The following is a 21,052-nucleotide window of genomic DNA, read 5'->3' on the forward strand; positions in this document are numbered from 1 at the left end:
CCGCGTATATGCGAAAACGCGTTAAGTGAAAGCGCGTTAAGCGGGGTAAAACTGTACATAGAAATTCTAAAATAGGCGTCTCTTTTTCTTCTCAGCACTTTTACGCTTGCCAGCCATTTTAAAGGGAATTACAAACGAAAATATTGTCATTACACAGCACGATCACTAACGTCGGGACTCGAAAATATGTAATGTGAAAAATATTTTATACTATCATGGCCGTCGTATGTCCTGGTTGTCGTAAGTCGAATATGTTGTAAGTCGAGGAGAGACTGTAATGGACATTACTTACTCTCTTTCTCCTTTTGTTCTCAGTCACTTTATATAAGGTGAATTAGAAACAATTACTACAGTATATTCACTTCAGAGACTCTGCCAAAGTTGTCAACTGCAACAAATTACAGCATGAATACTGATGGCAGAATATAAATAATATTGTGAATAAAGTAACTGTTATGTAAAAATCAACATCTCAAGCTGTCATAAATAAAATCCATAACTTAAATAACTGAGTGTCCAGGTTGTATGAGTCCATTATACTGTATCATATTTTATGATTTAATACTGTAACTCAATGTATACACACTATATACAGCACCATCCATATTATATTTACTGATTTAATTTGTACAGAAACCTGTAAAATGATCTCAAAAAGTATTTTTTATTTCTTTGAATAATGTATTTTTACAAACAGATTCACACATCTAAGTTTTTCACACGCACATATGAAGGACAAAAGATCATGGTATGGGTTCTTGTGTTGACGGGTGCCACACTCGGAAAAAATAAATAAAAATAAACTCGAATTGGGCTCGAATGTTGACCAGTTTGTACTGCCGAATATACCCACTTATGCTTTGATCATGTCTGAGATACTGATAAAGTCTAATCAAGATTTTCTCCATTCGAAGTGACAGAGGTTCCTAGGTACAGTATAAGAGGTCCTAATTTGTGAAGCACTACTGTACTGTACATTTGATGGCTCTCATACCCACTTATGAAGATAATTTCTTTCTTCAACCACCATATTATTTCATCAGCATCGCCATTATACAGACATTTTACACGCTTACATGACTTACCTTTGGGCAGTCATAACTTTAAAAAAATGTTCAATTAAAAAAAATGCTCAATTAAGATAGCTGCTACACAAACTGATGATCTGTATGTAGGTGTTTTTGTACAGTGTGAATCTCTGATACATAAATTTAAAAGATAAGGTTTGATCTTTGGGATGCCTATAGGTTAAAAGGCTTCTGTTGGTGTGTTATGGTGTGTGTGGGCAAGTGCGTCAAGATCTGGACCAAGTTCAGCTCCTCTCTCTCTGAATGATGTCACACACCTTGCTACAGTCAGCTGGCTACAAATAATATTCTTGTGAGTCCATACTTACAGCCTCACTTATGTTCATATGGTCACATCTTTAATCTTTTATCACAAGGAAGCATCAGGTGTCTCATATTGTTACTTTAGTCCGAGTAACACCTGTGGTACGAGTATTACTGAAAAGTTAGAAATACTGACTGAAGAAAATGTAAAAGAAGGATGTGGAGAACCAGAAACCTAATATTTAACAACAATGTGGATAAAGTGACAAAAATGTAAGATGTTTTATTAACATCTTTCAACTGCCATGCAAAACATATAAACTTTATATTCACTACTGAGATACAGAAAATAATGCTATAAGTTCCTTCCAACTAGTAAAAAAATTTACTTTTTTTTATTTATTTGTGTGTGTGTGCATGCATGTGTGTATTCAGCATGTTGTTCTTCACTTGTTTGTTGATCAAAACAATTATTTTAGTTGAGAGAAAATAATATTACCAGTAATAAACAAAGATACATATAATGGCCTGACAAACATGTAGGCACAAAACTGCCTATACAGTATTGTACGGCAAGTGAAGTATACATGTCCACAGTCATGTACTATATCAACTTGCATGATATAATATAAGGCATTTGAATATATATATATCCCTATGAATGTAAGTTCTCCTATTTAATGTGTTTAGTTTTCAAGTATTTGGATAAAAAATTACCTAAGTTTCTACAGGCTGGTTTTTTTTCAGTAAATCTACAAATATTATAACTGTACAAAAAGTTTCCTTCACAGAACATTTTTGGGGGATAACTCTCAACCTGATTTTAAAAAGTACAAATAATATGACTTACCCAGTCTCAGGTTTATAATGACTAGCAAAAAATGACCTCTGACCTGATCAATTTACATGTAAAAAAACCCAGCCTGTATAAAATCAAAGGTTATGCTTACTGCTCTCCTATGGTTCCTTATCTATCATATTTTCATAACAATACCAAGAGTAAATATACTGGTTGATACTACAGTACAGGTTGTAAATGACTACAGTATTATATCTACGCATATGTATGTATGGAAAACTGCAGAAAACCAAACCTTCAGGATATACAGTAATGGCATTACAGTCAATGGCCACAACTGCAGCATCATTATGGTGTTGTGTACGTGACTTAAGAATGTTGGTGCTGTCCTCTTGGCTGTGGTCAGGAATGTTGCCTTCTCCTTGGGAATGTCTTGAGCTGATCTCTAAACTTTAAAGTCATACAATAATTGGTAAGTAATGACACAGGTAATAGTTCTGTCGCTTATAAATCAAACTCTGGAGGTATAAGTGCCATGTACACCAAAGTGGTCTATTTCATTCACACACTACAAAAACATTCAGTTACACACACACACACACACAATTTGCCAGTTTGTTATAAAAGGCACAAAAAAGAAATATCGTAACTCACATATTACCATTTTCTAGTTTTTATTACCAGCTTCTTAAAGGGACTGATAGTCATGACACAACTCAGGGTGCCTTACATCTCACTCTTACTTTACTGTGACTCAACACCTGCCAACACAGTACTGACATGAACTGAACTGTCCAGGGTTTTTTGACTTTGGTAAACCAGTGATAAGGGAAACAATGGTTATGAAAAAATACTAATTCTAAATATATATATTCTATACATTAACAACACTTCAGTTTGGAAAATTATTTTAGAACATAATTTTTATCTTTAAAACACTCACACCATTATAACAAGCATGTAGTCCGTTTTCTCAATGATGCTATGAAACAAACTCTCTGTGACTTTGCTTTAAACTCATTGCCACACAGGAAGGTAAACAACCACACCTGGGTTTTCTGAATCTTGTGAGGAGACCCAGCAGACCACCCACATGACACCCATCCATCCTCCTGGTGGGTCAATCTTTCCTGTTTGTCCTTCTACTGTAACTACTGTACTGTGTTTAACCTACAACTGAGATGTAAGTTGTGTACACTGTCAGTTCATCCATCAACAATATTGTACTGTACTAAGGTATGTTAACACTGCACTTTGTCTCCATCAACAGTAACAGGATATATTAACTATCCATCAATAGTAACAGGATATATTAACTATAATTTTAGGCCAAACAGTCATGGTAATTGGGGCACTTTAATAAGGATTATAACCAGTAATTATATATATATGATTAAATTTTAGTCCAGAGAATGATGACTTGGCACTTTATTAAAGAATCTATCAGTGATTAGAAATACAGTGAGAAGAGTTATAGTCCAGAATGGCATCATTTCTCTAAACACTTTCATCCTCTGGAGAAGATTGGCTGGACTTGGCGACCCAATAAGGCAATAACGCTAGGTCAGTATGGCACAGTTGCCCCCCCCCCTGGAATATTCTCTCTTGCACTTTATTTTTGTCACATTCTTACTGGAATGCTTGTAAGCAGACAATCCCATAAACTTACACTCAAAACACTCTTCTGGTTCTTCTAGACCAGGGGTTCTCAACCGGGGGGGAATTTCCCCCCCTCAGGTTTTCAGGGGGGGGGAAATACTAATATGGAAAAATAAAGGATTTTCAGTATTATATGCATATTATTTGGAATGCACTTTTTGAGGCAGACAATCTTGGAAAGGAGGGGGAATGACATTCTGACATATGGTGAAAGGGGTGCATGGGGCAAACAAGGTTGAGAACCACTGTTCTAGACCCTTGACTGCCTCTTCTCAAACTGATGGCAAAATTCCATACTTACAAAGAATTTTCTGATAAGATTGTGTTAAAGTCTTCGTAAGTTGCCAAGAAAATCAACCGAATCACATACTACAGGTACTTAACTCTCCAGCTAACATGTTTGATGAATAAACTTGTAGACAAAAAAAATCAAAGAGTTAAAAAGAAAGACTTGTTATATATTTCAGCCATCATCATTTAACTTCTCTGACAGGTTACTCTGTGATTCTCTTGGCTAACCTTACCCACACTCCATCTTGTGCCTTCAGGAGACCACTACGTTTTTCAATAATTAAGGGTACCTGAGTCTTCTTGCTGGGGATGAATGCAAACTCCTGTAACAAGTACACAATAGCCACCTTTGCTTCCATCAGGGCAAACCTCATTCCTGTAATCAAATAATAATCTTTGTGAGTTTTAAGCAATATGGACTTAAAAGTGGCTTGTGAAGATGTATAAATATATTTGTACTGCAACAGCAAACACAAAGGCTCAGGTAAAGCTTCTTATGCATGTCTTGAATTGCAGACTACGAATGTATGGAAGACAGGAAATGCTTATATACAACACAACTGACAAATTCTTTCTGGGTGTAGTACAAGTAAGTGCCCACAAATGGAGTTTCTCACATATGATGAAGAAGACATATGATCAATGGTGAGCTGGAGGAGCAATATTCAGTCTATTTAAACTTTAAAAGGGCATTTTTTATCTCAATAAATTACCCCTTGAGTCACTCTTCAGCATCATCAAATATTACATGAAATGTACTATAGTGTAAAAAATTTGACCAATGAGATTATCCCACCAGAAGACCTGCCTTGGTTATGACTGTCTGCATGCTGGGACAGGGACTTTCTCCGGTGGATCATACATATTGATCCTCAAATTTGCCCTGCCTTTGTCCCACTGTTAACACACACTGTACTGCATTGGCTACACACTTCTGTGCTCATTGAGATTTTTCTAAGGATAGAGATTCTGTTACTTTGTCCTCATATTTTGGCAGTGTAGATTTTTGTCATAATTCCTTATACAGTCAACAAATTTATTCTGTGTATAAGGTTAGTAACATGGAAGCTGTTTTATTTAATATTATTTCTTCAAGGTCAATTGTGGTTTACTTAGCATTACTGTTGTTTCTTATTGATGTGAACACAAGGTATGGAGTGATATATCTAATACAGGTATCATATCAAATTTCACAACAGAAGAATTTATAACTACAAAACTAACCTGAAGATCAATACTTCAAATTATTTCACTTGATTAAATACACTAATGCTACTTGGGGAAGGTTAGATTAGATTAGATTAGGTTAGATTAGCATGGTTAATCTTAAGGTGAAATAAGCTGGAGGGGGCCTAATCTCCATGTGATCCTATTTTTACTACTGTACTGTATTTCACCTCCAGGAGAGTCATCTTACCTATACAATTGCGGGGTCCACTTCCAAAGGGCAAGTACACAATGTATGAACGGTTGGCTTTGTTTTCTGGTGAGAAGCGTTCTGGATCAAATTTCTCTGGCTCTGGATAGTGATTTGGATCTCTGTGTATGCTGGAACAAGAATTTGGGCGGTCATGTATCTGTGTCAGGCGAGTGTGTCTTGGGTTATTCTGTGTCACTCACACACAGAGTTGATATTTGCTGAACTTATCGTCGTTTCTTAAGAGGGTAAATACAAAGGAAGTTTCATTGAATTTAGATGGGAAATTTAAGTCAAAAAGAAAATAAAGGAGTGAGTAGAGAGACACCAATTGAGAGAAAGATCAAAAGCTTGATAGGTATACAAACAGAAACACAATGATACAGTATATAAACAGATGTGGTTAATTATGGTCATGGTTATATACAATGATTACAATAAATCATTTCTTTCTTAATAGGGAAAAGTATATACTGAACTACTTTACCTATAAATGGGTATGCTGACTTTCTGGCCTTTATGGAGAATTAAATTGGTGCCGGGGAGGGTGAAGTCCTTGGTGACAGTGCGGTCCACTCGAGGCGCTGGAGGGTACAGCCGCAGAGTCTCTAAAAAAGACCATAAAAGCTTAGGTTAGGTTAAATTTAGTTAGGTCAGATAAGATTAGATAAAGTTAGGTAAGGTATGTTATGTTATCTTATATGTTATGTTATGTTAGGTTAGGTTAATCTTCAGCGTGAAGTAAGTTTGGGGGGAAGGCTAGTCTGTATGTACTGTAATCCTTTTCTAACTATTTCCTCTCGTAGAGAGTTACCTTACCTAAAACAATATTGTTCATTAACAGATAATGTCTGGTTTAATTCCAGTATGACAATGCAAAGTGTTCCTCTAAAATGGCTTAGTTTTATTTTTCATGAACTGCAATGTACAAAATATAGATATTGTACTGTATAAAATTCAGGGCTGTAATTTCAAGCACTACATTTTTCCCACATATCAAACTGATCCCAGCAAGTGAATTTGTGGTGTTACTCACCTTACTCAGTCAGAGCTCAAGAATATAAGTACATACTGTATGCCGTACCATCCAGAAAATTCTAACTATCTGACATAACTTCAAATACTCAAGAAAGATCAGTTTTATAACGTTGACAAATAGAAATAAAAAACTGACCAGCAAACACCATATCCAAGTATGTCATCTCCATGATGGCCTCATAGGTGATCTCGCCTTCGTGTTTCTCCAATACCGTTTCAATCTCCTGCATACACTTCTGCTGAATATCTGGGTGAAGTGCGAGGCAGTAAGAGAGGAAACTCAGGGTCGTCGCAGTTGTGTCATAACCCGCCATGTAGAACAAGACACACTGAGCGGTAATAACTAGATCTGTCAACACTGCAAAAAAAGATAAGAAAAAAAAAGAGATGAGTTTGCGTATAAAGTAAAGGAACTGAAACCCAGAAAACCCTTCTTTAAACCTTCCCTCTGAACAAGATGCTCGGTGTTGCAAACTGCCTCACTGCAACGTGAGGAAGATTTACTCTCTTCCTGTCTCTCAAGACCTAACATCAGACCAGTGATGTAGTCAAGACCACTAAGACCCAGACTGAGATCTACATCTCTAACAATATACGTACCTGTCCATAAAACGACACAAAACTCCCGAGACCCTCAGCATTTTCCATGTTCACAGTAAAAAAAGCAGTACAGTAAAGCCAAAGAATCCAGACTGTCCTTTGACTGAACTTTTTCAGATACTGTCTGTACTGTACTGTATATTGAGCAAAACTCCATATTAGACGAGTTTTTCGGAATTGTTTTATACCAAAAAACTCCCTTTATTGAGTTGGTTGCTCACTGAATATTTTGGTATAGAGAGGTAATACTGTAATGTACTGTACTGGGTCGACAATAATATTTATGTTAAAGAAAGAAATTATGAATACAAAACTGAATGTCTGCAATGTCTACAGATGTGACAAAGTACAGTACACAACAGAGTAATCTGGGTGGGCCAAGAAATGTGAGGAGGCTACATGGAGTGAGCACTTAGCAGGAAGCTGCACAAGGCAGTGAAAGGTTTTTGGCTGCCTCAATAAGTTCTTTGAATACTGGACCTGATAACCCTTTGACCAGCCCTACTAATGCTGCCCAACTCGTCCCAACTCGCATCCATTTCTTGCTTGTTTTAGATATAAAAACAATATTATACACAACAAGGCATGGACGAACATATGACCAGCCGGAGGTCAAACAAACATTTATACAGTTGAGAATGAGCCATCATGGGGTGTTAACAATGAAGGAGTCACCACAGATTATTTACTGTTACCAACAAAATGTGGATGACACCAGTACACCACCAGGGCACTGAGCGAAGGAACTCCAACATTAATAAAACAAGACATTGCAGTGGAGGCACACCTTGGTTAGTGACCTTCTTAGAGGAGAGGTCAGCACTCTCACTGCCTTTGTTGTTGTTTGTTTGTTCCTGAAGTCGAGCATCGAGGAGTAGCTGAAGGAAATCATTTCTTCTCAGGTTATTCTGCAAACGATACTTCATTGTGTCTGACACAACCTGAAATATATGCAGTACTGTAAAAGGGAAGGTTTTTTCACTTGGTAATGTTATTTATTTGGAGAACAATACACTGATGTACAATCTTAACAAGTGAAAATATTTGTAAATACTGTAATTTAATAACAACAAAAATAAAATCAGCACATACAAGCCTGTGGTTCTTCATCTGCAAGAATTAAGTTTTAACAAATGAAATCAATCCATCAATGCCTGTTCATACTGAAATGCAGTACTTAATTTTTATTGGCTTTCTTCCATATGCAATCCTTCCACCTTCCACATGTGTTTATTAACACTCACAGATTAGACAAAATGTGATGCAGGAGTTCAATGCCATCTAGAGAGAAGAGTACCAGAGGTACTTCAACACTTGGCACAACACTTTGAGTCATTGTGTACATTAAGGGGAGACTTGAGGTACTTTGAAGGTGATAAATTTGAACAACCCAATGGCCATTAATTTTGAAAAAAAAAAAAAAAAAAAAAGGATTGGCCGGGGAACTTTTTGGTCAGATTCTATATGGGTGTGAAGCCTGGACTAATCATAATAACACTGACTAATGTATAAAACAAAAAAATATAGTCAAGCTTACCTTTGTAAAAAAGTAGATGGGTGTTCTATCGATAACATTGAGGCAGAGATATTTGGCAATCTGGGGCCATAAGAACTGGAAGAATATGAAGGGTCGCTTCCACTTGGGTGGTGGCTTGAAGAAACTTGCTGCAGCCTGAGAGAATTCATTCTGTTGGCCCAAAATACAACTTTACTGTACTTAATAGTTATGTTCAATGTGTGGTTTATGAGGATTAATGTGTGGCTCATGTGATGTACTGTATAGTGGTGATGGTTCTGTATGATGCTGAAGTAAGTTGGTGACGTGTTGTAGAAAAGAAGGATAAATCAGAAGATTTTACAGCTTTACTATAGACGGAGATCATTATCGCAGAACACAAATGTTAAACTTGTTAGTGAGACCATATATGTAACTCAACACAGAGAGCAAGTGTGTGTTGCTCTTGTTCCACCCGCCAGGATGATACATTAACTTCTTCACTACAGGGATGCCAGATAATTTCATTTAGAAAGATCTGTACACATAGGGTTAAGCTGTGATGTGCTGTCTACCTCAAGCCATATTTGATCTCTACAGGTAACACAGCTGACTCAAAATTGCTTTGTTCTTTTATTTAACATTTCCACCAAACAATTTTATTCAGCTTTGAGGCAACCCCGTACACAAGGGGTTAAGACGCAGGCATGATTACAAGTAAGAGGAAAAAAAGAATGGCCTTCCACAACACTACACTTAACATAGACTGGAACAAGTGATGCTTCTCAATGTGCCCCTCTCTACCTGTGATCTTGTGTCAATGGTACACAAACAATAATTGTACCTGTGTACTGTTGAGTGAGTCGCTGTTTACTCCAAAGGCAATACTGGCGATGGTGTCCATGGTGAACATCCCGTACACTTCCTTCATCTCAAACACAGAAGACCTACAAGAGATGCAATATATCAACCTTTAACTGGCAGCCAAGGATTCCCTACTCCATTCCATAATTATACACTGAAATGGAACATTAAAAACTTGAAATGTCCATTGATGAATAACTTAAATAATGTACATTTAGATTAATTACAAGGTACAGTATAGGTAACTTTGTATTTCCACATCTTATGGCCCTTTCTCTAACATACACCAAACTGGAAATGAAAATGTTATGATGCAGAACAATCCATCTCATCACACATTAGAACCAGACCTTTTTTTCCACTCCCATAATATTATATCAATCAACCAAAAGTGCAATCTTTATAGCTGAGGGTTGGCGACCACAGTCCTCCACTTTTAAAAATATTGAAGTTGTTTTTACCAATCCTCTGGGATTTTGCATCTCTCTAAGGACTCGGTTTTTAATTTAATTCATCCATCCTAGTCTCTGCCTTCCCCTGGCCATCGTAACCTTAACTCTGTCCATTAATATTTCTGCTATTATTCCCTCATCATATGATCAAAATATCTAATTTTCCTTGTGCTATATATTACAAGTATTTCTCTTAAAGTTGTTACCAAGATAATACTGTACTTCATTTGTTTTCTTGTCAGTGTCACTACATTTCAAAGGCCTCTAACATAATTCTGAGGTCTGCTGAAATGTGTCCCCTTCCGACCCATACAACAGTCCTGACCATACATAACATTTCACCAGCCCCCTTTTTTTCAAATTGAAGTTAATGTCCTAATTTATAAGGTCTTTCATATTATTAAATCCTGAATTTTCTTGACCTATTCCTGTCTTGATTTATGTTGCCCATCTCCTATCACAGCTAATGTTACTTCATAAATACACATAATTTTCCACTTGTTTAAGTTCGCTGTTGCTGCCCACAGTATCATATAACTTATACCTGTACTAATTTAGCCATCTTATTCTTTTAGTTTGGAAAAAATTATCAATTTGTCAGCATGGAATGTGCATCAGCCATAACTGTGTTAACAAATAGAAGATCTCCACAAACCTCTTCTCAAGTTCCTTATCAAAGTAGGTGATTAGGTTCTTGGCACAGTCCTTCACCAGCTGCAAGGTTTGTTTTATCTTGCCAGAGCTGAACGTTGGCGTCATCACCGACCGCACTGCCTTCCACATTCCTCCCTTCAACCCTAGCAACATGTGGTCCATCACCGGCTCATTGAACGTCACAAAACTGTTAAGTGTGAGAAATTATGGCTCAAAACTAGCCCAGAATTGTAAGAAAGAAAACCTTTTTAATAATCTGTATACTGTATATGAAAAGCAAGTATGAGCGATTTACTTAGTAATCTATCATCATTATTTTAAGACCAATTTCCACACATGTGTGGGTTAGCCATGATTACCTGCTGGCACCTCTCCAAGCTTCAGTCTCTATTGTCAGGTTCTTATCAACGAGGTCATTTTTCACGTCTCTTTATGTTATTCTTGGCCTACCATCTCAGCCCACCTCTGCACAAAACCACCCCAATGCTTTCAATACCCTGACACCCTCTTAGCTCTGAATAGCATTTCCTATCTTTCAATGTCACATAACCCATCCATCTCATCATTCTATCTCAGTTCACTCCAACCTTAGTACTGTATGTCATCCACTTTAACTCACACTACAACACGCTTCTCATGGCAATTGCATACATCTTTATTTCATACAAAGAGAAGGTTCTCTTGCCATTAATAAAGGCTAAAGGAGGAACTATAAAACCTGTATCTGTTTTTTTTTTATATTACAGTACAAGGAAAACATATGTAAGGAAAACACAGAAATGAGAAAAAATACTGTACAGTAAAGTGTGAAAGACAATGCAGAGTTTAATAAACTGTGGCAGACCATCAGTAAGTGATGGTACAAAACTTTACTTAACAGAACCATCGACAACAGAAAGGTTAGTCTCTTCTATTCCTATTTCAATACTGTAATGTGTCTACTAAGTGCTTTACCGCTTCATTTTAACTTTTATGTCAAGTAAAATAAGAATGGTAATAAAGGTGACAAAAATATCTTACCTTCTGTCAGTAAAATGGTCGAAGTCCTTCACCATGATGTGTTTGAGTAGCTCTGGGTCACCAACCATAAGACATGGCTGTGTAAATTCATAATAACCACAGAATGTCTTTCCTCCGTGATTCTTATACAGCATTTGGTCAAACTCTGCCATCGAATGTGTTGCTCTGAGCCTGGCATACATGTTGCCAATAATCCATGTGGGTTTTGGACCTTGAACCCCTCGAGTCTCCCAGAAACTGTAGATCTTTTGTAAATAGAGCCCAACCAGGAAGAGCACCACTATTATCGGCACAATGAGAGGGAAAGTACACACACAAGACACTATTTGAGCAATCATCTTGGTGGTTTACAGTGTGTGGGCAAAACTTGTCCTTCAAATTATGAGAAGTGAGAAGATTCTTAAGATTTGAACTATATCTCTTCAAAGGTACATGAGTTATATAATACAAGCTCTATAATGAATACAAATGTACACGTTATATCTCCAAATTGACAACCATATTTAGTACAATTGTCACAGAGACAAATTACTTCAGCACAATCAAGCCATTCAGTGCTGATGATCGACGAGATTTATCACGGTAAAATTCAACACCAAACAGTCATAAAATAAACGCAGCACTATCATAGCCACTCAAACTGACAAGAAATAACTAACTTACAAGACACACACACAAGTCTTGCATTAGTAACAACGGTGAAACGAGTGCCATGTGAGGCAATTTTATACTGTAAAAGCGACGAGGATTTATGGCACTGGAGTACCGCAGCTTCTAGGCACACGTCAGTCTTAACAAGATACTCCTGAGCTGGCAGTCAACAACATAAGAAAGAGAACAATGTGATAATCAAACAATTCTTCTCTGTCTTGGAACAGCTGTAATGTTCTTAGTACGTAATTTCTTGATTCACTGTTGACAGATGAAATCCGTGTGTGACTGCTGAGGGCTGCAGGTGCACACAACTGTAATATAAGAAAACATCATTACTACAACTGTACTTAAGGTTAACATTATGCTCTTCACAGCTTGTTATACAGTACAGTATAATAAAGTGGTAAATGTTCATATCTGAAGCAAGAACCTAAGCTTTCTTGCCTTTAATTTATCTGTTTTACAATACAGTACGTACTTGTATTTCCATCTCTTTTTCTCTCTCATGCTTCCTCACTCTTTCTCTGTTCAAGTTCATATATAGGACAGTATTTCTATCTACTTGAATACTGAACAAAATAAACCAGGTAAAATAAAGTATCACTTAACTTGATTTCATTAACAGTAGTATAGACAGTTTGGTCAAGGGAAAATTTTGCTCACTATAAACTTTCCCTTAACCAGACAAGTCTCACTAAACCAGATAGTTTTCCAGGGAGCTACTGTGAGGAGCAACTATGCAAGGATTGTATGGTTGAAGACAATAAGGGATTCAGGATGCTGCTAAATTCAACAGTCTAGAAATCGGAGTCAATGAGGCTGTTGCAGACCATAAAGGAAAGATAAATTTAGAGTCATAAATAGATGAAGCTGGAATAAAATACTTAAGGGTTATTTTGCCCTCTAAAGGGTTAATCAAGGTAGGTTCTCACCCTTTAGCAGGCAGGAGCTGCCCTCAGCTGAATAAAATCATCTGGCACTAGCCACAATAAAATACCCAATGGATACTTTGCCCTCTATAGGGTTCAAATAATTTTTTCCTTGCTTCACCAACAAATATTGCCTTCCACTAATCACAAGAAAAGTTTTGGTGAAAATCCCTGAGAAAACAAACTACTGTACTGTACTGTACTGTACTGTACTGTACTGCAGTAGTAAATGTGGTCCTAAAATATTCCCCCCTTTTTTTATAATATTTCTTATTACAGAAAAAACAATGTGGACTTTTGAAAGAAAATAATTAATTTAGAATACAGTGTTAAGTTTTACACTAAAATGCAGGCTCCGTTGATGAGGTGCAGCTGTGACATTACAATATTGAACCATTTATAGAAGATGACCTAAACCAAACTAACTTGACTTACCTTAATGAAAAAATTAAGATGAAGAAAATAAGGTTTAGTAAGTCTGGTTCACATAATCTGCCGTACACAATTTAACACTTTGGCCTCACGGCCACAGAATGTTAACAATTTACTTTAACCCTCAAATATATTCAAATCCATATTTAGTAATGTGATCTCTAGTAAATTTATTGATTTTTTTAATATTCAAAATATATTTCTGCAATAACATACTGTATACTGTACTACAGTGATTTCTGCTATAACGCGTGTTTTGATAACGCGAATTTGCTCTAACGCGATTTATGAATTAGGAACGATATTTGTATAACGCGAACGCTTGTTTGCTATAACGCGATTTTTGCTTACTATTTCTCCAATTTTGTGAATATAGTAAAGAAGAATATCAACAAGAAGCGTTCCGGTGATAAAATTCCTGGTGATGATCGTAAAAGAAAGGATATAACACTAGAAGAGAAGCTCGATTTTATCAACCTCAAAATCACCCTTCTCCCCCATCAAGTAAAGTGTTACATTTACTGTATGATTTCATTATTAGATATGAATGTAACATTTATTTAGACCGTGCTATCCTTTGTGTTAGGCTAACTACTAAATTTTTTCGATTTCGAGTAATCTGCACCTAACCCTATTTTCTCCATAAGCCCTGTTATTTCTATTACGCGATTTTCTATAACACGATATTTTACAAGAACACAATTATCGCGTTATAGCAGAACTACCTATTACATATACTGTTTGGAATTTCTGGAAACAATAAGGAAACAGTAAGCATTAGTGCTGTGTAAAGACCTTCAGTATTACTCCAAAAGTCATCAAGTTATACAGTAGTTTTATTGTTTATATTTGTTGTCAATTATGGGGTCACAGTTCAAGGTTGAAGAAGCCACAAGACCATAAAACTGTAAGGGCAAACTTTTTCGGAGAGTATTGTGACGGCACCGAGTGTGAGCTGTTTCAAGACCAGACTTGACCAACACTGGAGCAGGTTCCAATATATTCAGGAGCCAGTGCATGCCCAGTATCTGCCAACAGCGCGTATCAGAAACATGACTGACCGTCCATTGACAACTGACCTGCAGCAATTTCACTGTGTTTTATAGTGGACACTGTCGTAGTTTGTACAAATGTGCTAAAAAGTGGCTATTTCTAAATTAAACCTAACCTAACCTTAATTGATATGAAAAACAAGCAGCAGAACAAAACAAACCTACCTAATCAAATTTCCTAGTCACCCCCTGGCATATTAAGCAGAAAGAACTTATTATGATATGGTGTAATTTTAAGTTTTTTGAGGACACGAGAGCAGCTACCCGTACCAAATGGCTCATAAGCATACACCGAGCATCGGCGTCGAACGGGCCCACGGTGGTGGAGTGTTTTGAAATATGTAAATGTGATTGGCTGTTTACATCCTGGGATGAGACGTCACCGCTGCATTACAGCCGTGAAGAAAAAGTGGTGCCCGCATAACTCTCACCAATATGTCAAGGGTTCGAGCCTCGGCCCGGACACTCGTGAGAAGGGTGTTATCCAGTGCGACCCTCACTACCACAGGTTTCCCGGTTTCCTCCTGGTTTCCCGGTTTCCTCCTGTACTAACACTAGATAGACCGCCCAAACGGCTAGTAAGCTGATAAGTGGCCAATATGATATTAAAAATATATCAGAACTCACTGATGAAAGAATACAGTAGTAAGAAAATAATCATCATAGCAAATAACACATCAGTGGGTCAGTTGTGTAACTTTCAAAAGTTTAACTTGGAAATCCAAAACTTAAGACTTGAGAGAAAAATCGGTAGAACGATTTATCTCGTGGCATTTGAAGGAAAAGTATAGGGCTGTATTGAGGTAAATTTTATCCCAAATATTAAACACAATCACACCAAACTTAATATTTAAGTTAGGTGATGTTAGATTAGGTATATTTGGTTAATTCCTTTAGCCTCGCTCTTGGAATATTTTAGCTAAGTTAGGTTAGGCAGCTTAGGTTAGTTTATCTTGCCTGTGAAACCAGGATGATGTAGCAGTCCTAGAACTTTACCTAAATTAAAAGCAAAATCTGAAGTAAGTAACAACCTAAAACATTAAAATATACCACACAAGTTTAGTCTGAATAATTGACATTAAAGCTTAAGTTTTACCTGAGAGTAATAACCAAATATTAATATTTCTCAGCTGTCTGTGGTGATGGCAGCTAATACAACTTCACTCTGGGGTCACTAACAGAGCACTTGTTATTCATGAACTGCACCATCACACTCTGGCCACAAGTCTCATCTCATCATGACTTCCTCCTGACAGCAGAGTTGCCTACCCTCATGACATTTTTTTTCCCCTATCTAAATTTTGTCATCTCCCTCCCTAAGATCAATGAGTGGTAGAATGAACCACCTCACACATGGTAGTTAATACTGTAATTTATATAAGGGTTTAATCAGGGATATATTATTATGTTATGGGCTAGGAGGAGGCCACGTCACCTTGGCAGCCACTATATTACTTATGTCCATTAATTAAGTATATCCTGTCATGAGGGATACATCAGGACACTTTATTGGCATATTCTGGGCTAGCATGCGGGGCAATGAGTATCCTTAATGAAGACACTGACCGGCAAGAAAGAAGACAGACAAACAGGTGGTGAGACAGACAGATGTTAAAAGACAAAACAGGCTGTTAAGGGGTAGTTAGTAGCCAGGAGCACCAGGTCAGCCCGCCATTATTGTTAAAGGCCGCCGCTCACTTGTTCCTCCAGTCCTTCCTTCCCTAACCAATAGTAATTTTAACATAAGGAAAATATTATATAAAAAGTAGTAATTTGTCGATAAATAGCTAAAAAAAATTACCATGTCAACTAATAATATTACGTAGATTTATCCCAAACATTTAAATCAATTTCCGTGATTTTTTTTTGATCGGACACAAGGTAAATATATATTTAGGTTGATGAAAATGAAAAGGAATTTTAATAGTGTTAGTTGTTCATAGAATACACAAGACCAACACAGCGTATCCCGATGTGACTAAAGTGAACGGCTGTAAAGATGAATAGTGTGAACGCCAGTAAAGATGAACTCAAGTGAAAATAAACACTAATAAAATAAACGCCAGTAAAAGTGAACTCTAGTGAAAATAAGCGCTAATGAAAATGATCGCTAATAAAGATAAACGCCAGTAAAAGTGAATGCCATTAACTTACTAGCAATCAATTTTACGGAAGTTTATTTTCACTGCCGTTTATCTTTATTGGCGAACATTTTCATTAGCGTTTATTTTCACTAGAGTTCACTTTTACTGGCGTTTATTTTATTAGTGTTTATTTTCACTTGACGTTTATCTTTAAATTTCGGTGATTGATTGATTGATTGATACGTTTATTGAGATACAAAAAACATTAGTACAACTCAAAGGGATGAAGTGACATAAGTCATCCCCACCCCAGTCCAGGAATGTCCCTCTCAGGACTCACATAAATCCCTAATATTTCATATAATCAGTTATAGTACATAGTTATATTCTAGATGCAAAATTTCTATATTTCTTTAATATTTCATCTATTTTCCTATTTTTAAACATCCACTCTATTTGCTTGGGGACATTATTTATATGGGCATTTCTATATACATTAAGCAATGGGCATTCCAGTATATAATGTGGCAGGGTATGGGATCTGGATGTTCTACAAACTCTACATTCTTTATCCTGTTTACTTCTCTCAGCTCCAAGTTCCCAATTATATTTATATCCTAATCTTAACCTCATATACACTGAATCTTTCCACCTACTCCTACAGTATATTCGGAGTGACAATTGTAAACTCTTGGAACAATCTGCCAGTGTGTGTTGTGACGGCACCGAGTGTGAGCTGTTTCAAGATCAGATTCGACCAACACTGGAGCAGGTACAGATGCATTCAGGAGCTGGTGCATGCCCAGAACTTGCCAACAGTGCGTAACAGAGACGTGACCGACCACCCACAGCTAACGAGCCGATCAGTGGCAAAGAGGATAAAAAGTAGAGGGGCTAATATGATCCCGGATCTACGTCATCTCGATTATCCAAGTAGACTGAGGGCCTTAGGACTAACAAAACACACACACACACATGATGTTTTATACTGTGTCACAAATACAGTAGCGGCCCACATGATGGCTTCTATGTAACGTAATTGATGCCCACATGATAGCCTATGTATAATGACTACTGTACTGTAATGATGCCTATATGATGGTCTATGTATACTGATCACTAATCTGACATCCTAGTGCCAGCCTATGTGTGGCTCAGCCATGTTAATATTGTTATTATTATCCACCCTGTACCTGTTTTCTTGTCAAAATAAACTTTCAATCAATCAATCAATTAATGCCCACATGACTGTACCTACAGATGGCATATATGTATCTCAATTTGTAGTTAGTACGAAGGATTTTGACAACCATACCGAGACAGCAGGAGTCTGCGTTTATTTTAATATTCATTGGCCATGTCCGTAAAGATACGTTGTTGATTGTATGAAAAAAAAAATGCCCACCTGGGTCTGGTGTTTGAAAATAAACACAATGTACAGCAGTTTTGGTTCAGTTGGTATTTGTGATTGTGAGCTACACCTGAACTGATAAATAGGATGACAACTGAAACTGCTGTACAGTAGCTAAAACAACTATCTGTGCAGGTGGGGGTCGATGTGCTCCGAAATTTTACGTGTGACTAGTGACAGCCCTCATATACCAAAATTTATCGTAGATGTTCTCATATTGTTTCCCCACAACGTATGCACAGATAGTTGTTTTAGCTACTGTCCACCAGACCCAGGTGGACAGACAGTGTTTTTTGGTGTGTACATACTACTATTTTAAAGTAATCTATACATAGTACAGTACATGCATTGTACAAATATGTACAGTGCACGAAAGTAAAGTACAGTAGGAATTTTACTTACTGCATGTTGTTACAATCTGGACGCAGTTTGCACACCTGTTGAATGACAGTCATTTTTACCTAAAATTTAGAAAAGAAATACTTTTAAAATTATGATAAACAAAATAGAAATTTACTATTATGTACAATAAACAATATGTTCATTGACTTAGTTGTGCAAACATCTAGAGACTGAAATCCAATGATCATGTCATGTGATGTTTGGTAGTGAGGGTCACACTGGTTAGCACCTTACTCCTGTGTGTCTGGGCAGAGGCTTGAACTACACACACAAACTACCATGGCAATGGTTGACCAACTCCTTGGCATCACATGTAACTTAATAAAAAAAATATTAATACTAGCAATTTACCTATCACACAGTTCAGTAACGACACAACCTTATATTTAAATAACTTAATATGAAAATTTACTCACCACAGAACAGCCAGTAACAACACAACCTTCCCTCACGATGCCACTCAGGCAAATGATTTTTCGAGTGACGTCATGAAGGTGTTTACATCAAGGAATTATCTAATCAAGAAGTTATACTCGAAGCGTTTAGCGGGGCGCAGTTGACGACACCTGGTATCTATTTTAGTTAGTCTCCTCAATGGTGGGATGGCGCCACTATCGCCATTGTAACGTAGGTATGTCGTCTGCCCTGTTTACTTTTTTATATATTTTTGACCGCGACATTAAAATGCATAATGGCTCCACACGGGTATAAGTCATTGTAGGCGCTGTGCCAAGGTCGCCGGATTACTGAAAGTCAGAGCAGGGAACAGTGAGGGGTCGGCTCAAAAAGACTTCACCTACACCTTTCTCCAAACAACTCTACCAATAACCTACCTTTCGTTCTTTATATCTTGATTGTGATGGTGTGACCACCGGTTTTGTGGCGCTCAGGCTGCTTTCGTGGCGATATCGGTAGTACAATTGAAACCCAACTCCTTGCTAGTGCTGCCGAGCGGGGTGGCATTGCTGCTGATGATCCTACGACAATCCTATCGCTGTTGGTCAAGCTGTGTTAAGCCACGGCATCTTTTTCTACTCCTACAACCCTCTTCCATCCACTCTTTGCACTTCCACTGGACCTTCTTTAACCCTGTCGCTTGCCTTTTAATTAAATGTTTTGTGTCACTCTCTAAGGAAGGCACGACGCCTAAGCGTAAGGGAATAAAACTCCTGCTGCACTACTGGCTCTAGCTATGTCAAAAAATAGTTACTCATGAAACAATATTCGTTTTCTGTGATGATTTTTTTTAGTTTATCCAATCCGTTTTCTATACGATCTCTCTTGGTATACTGTACTTACTCAGTAACAGGTGACGCTGTAGTAACAGGTGACGCTAAAGCAAAATTTTGGGACCTTCCTGAGATAATCGCAATGTGTGTCAGTTGAGTCTTTTTATTGGATATTCCTTGGTTTACACGTAGTCTGTCGGCAGTGTCCTCTATCTGCATGAACAATAATCGTCTATGGATCGAGCGATATGTTGTTATTTGGGCACCTTTTCACTGTATTCTTGGGTTATTAGCTAATGCTTCTATATACTTTCACTTCCAACTGTCTATACTTAATTTTAAGCTTTCACTGTATATTAGATAGCTGTAATAAGGACGAGGATGATGGGGCATCAAAGCTTACTTCTAACACCCCCTGGGCAGTCATAACTGTGTGTGAGGGTAGTGATGACTTATGGTGAGGGTAGTGATGACTTATGGTGAGGGTAGTGATGACTTATGGTGAGGGTAGTGATGACTTATAGTGAGGGTAGTGATGACTTATGGTGAGGGTAATGATGACTTATAGTGAGGGTAGTGATGACTTATGGTGAGGGTAATGATGACTTATGGTGAGGGTAGTGATGACTTATAGTGAGGGTAGTGATGACTTATGGTGAGGGTAATGATGACTTATAGTGAGGGTAGTGATGACTTATGGTGAGGTTAGTGATGACTTATGGTGATGACTTATGGTGAGGGTAGTGATGACTTATGGTGATGGTATTGATGACTTATGGTGAGGGTAGTGATGACTTATGGTGTGGGTAGTGATGACTTATGATGACTTATGGTGAGGGTAGATGACTTATGACTTATGGTGAGGGTAGTGATGACTTATGGTGAGGGTAGTGATGAGGGTAGTGATGGTTATGGTGAGGGTTGTGATAACTTATAGTGAGGGTAGGATGATCTTATGGTGAGGGTAGTGACACTTATAGTGAGGGGTAGTGATGACTTATAGTGAGGTTAGTGATGACTTATAGTGAGGTTAGGTGATGACTTATGGTGAGGTAGTGATGACTTATGGTGAGGTAGTGATGACTTGCGGTGAGGGTAGTAATGACTTATGGTGAGGGCAATGATGACTTATAGTGAGGGTAGTGTGATGACTTATGGTGAGGGTAGTGATGACTTGGTGGTGAGGTAGTGATGACTTATGGTGATGGTAATGATGACTTATGGTGAGGGTAGTGATGA

General features: G+C 37.5%; 1 protein-coding gene across 4 annotated transcripts; it reads right to left on the reverse strand.

Moving 5' to 3' along the window:
* Positions 1–1,601: 1,601 nt before the first annotated feature.
* LOC121876798 (probable cytochrome P450 6a14) lies at positions 1,602–19,032 on the reverse strand. 4 transcript variants are annotated; one of them, XM_042382204.1, is made up of 11 exons: positions 19,001–19,032; positions 18,585–18,643; positions 11,621–12,585; positions 10,602–10,787; positions 9,475–9,577; positions 8,673–8,822; positions 7,923–8,076; positions 6,672–6,893; positions 5,985–6,105; positions 5,498–5,628; positions 1,602–4,456 (listed from the first exon to the last, which is right to left on the reverse strand). In XM_042382204.1, exons 3-11 carry the CDS (start codon positions 11,956–11,958, stop codon positions 4,284–4,286), a joined length of 1,578 nt encoding a protein of 525 aa, XP_042238138.1. In that variant the 5' UTR covers positions 11,959–12,585; positions 18,585–18,643; positions 19,001–19,032; the 3' UTR covers positions 1,602–4,283. The 4 variants fall into 4 exon arrangements, with proteins under 4 accessions (XP_042238138.1, XP_042238137.1, XP_042238136.1 ...); XM_042382203.1 differs by lacking the exons at positions 18,585–18,643; positions 19,001–19,032 and adding an exon at positions 16,254–16,391; XM_042382202.1 differs by lacking the exons at positions 18,585–18,643; positions 19,001–19,032 and adding an exon at positions 15,784–16,178.
* Between the last annotated feature and the right edge of the window lie 2,020 nt (positions 19,033–21,052).

The sequence above is a fragment of the Homarus americanus genome, unplaced genomic scaffold (assembly GCF_018991925.1).
Source record: "Homarus americanus isolate GMGI-L3 unplaced genomic scaffold, GMGI_Hamer_2.0 scaffold50281, whole genome shotgun sequence".
NCBI lineage: Eukaryota > Metazoa > Arthropoda > Malacostraca > Decapoda > Nephropidae > Homarus > Homarus americanus.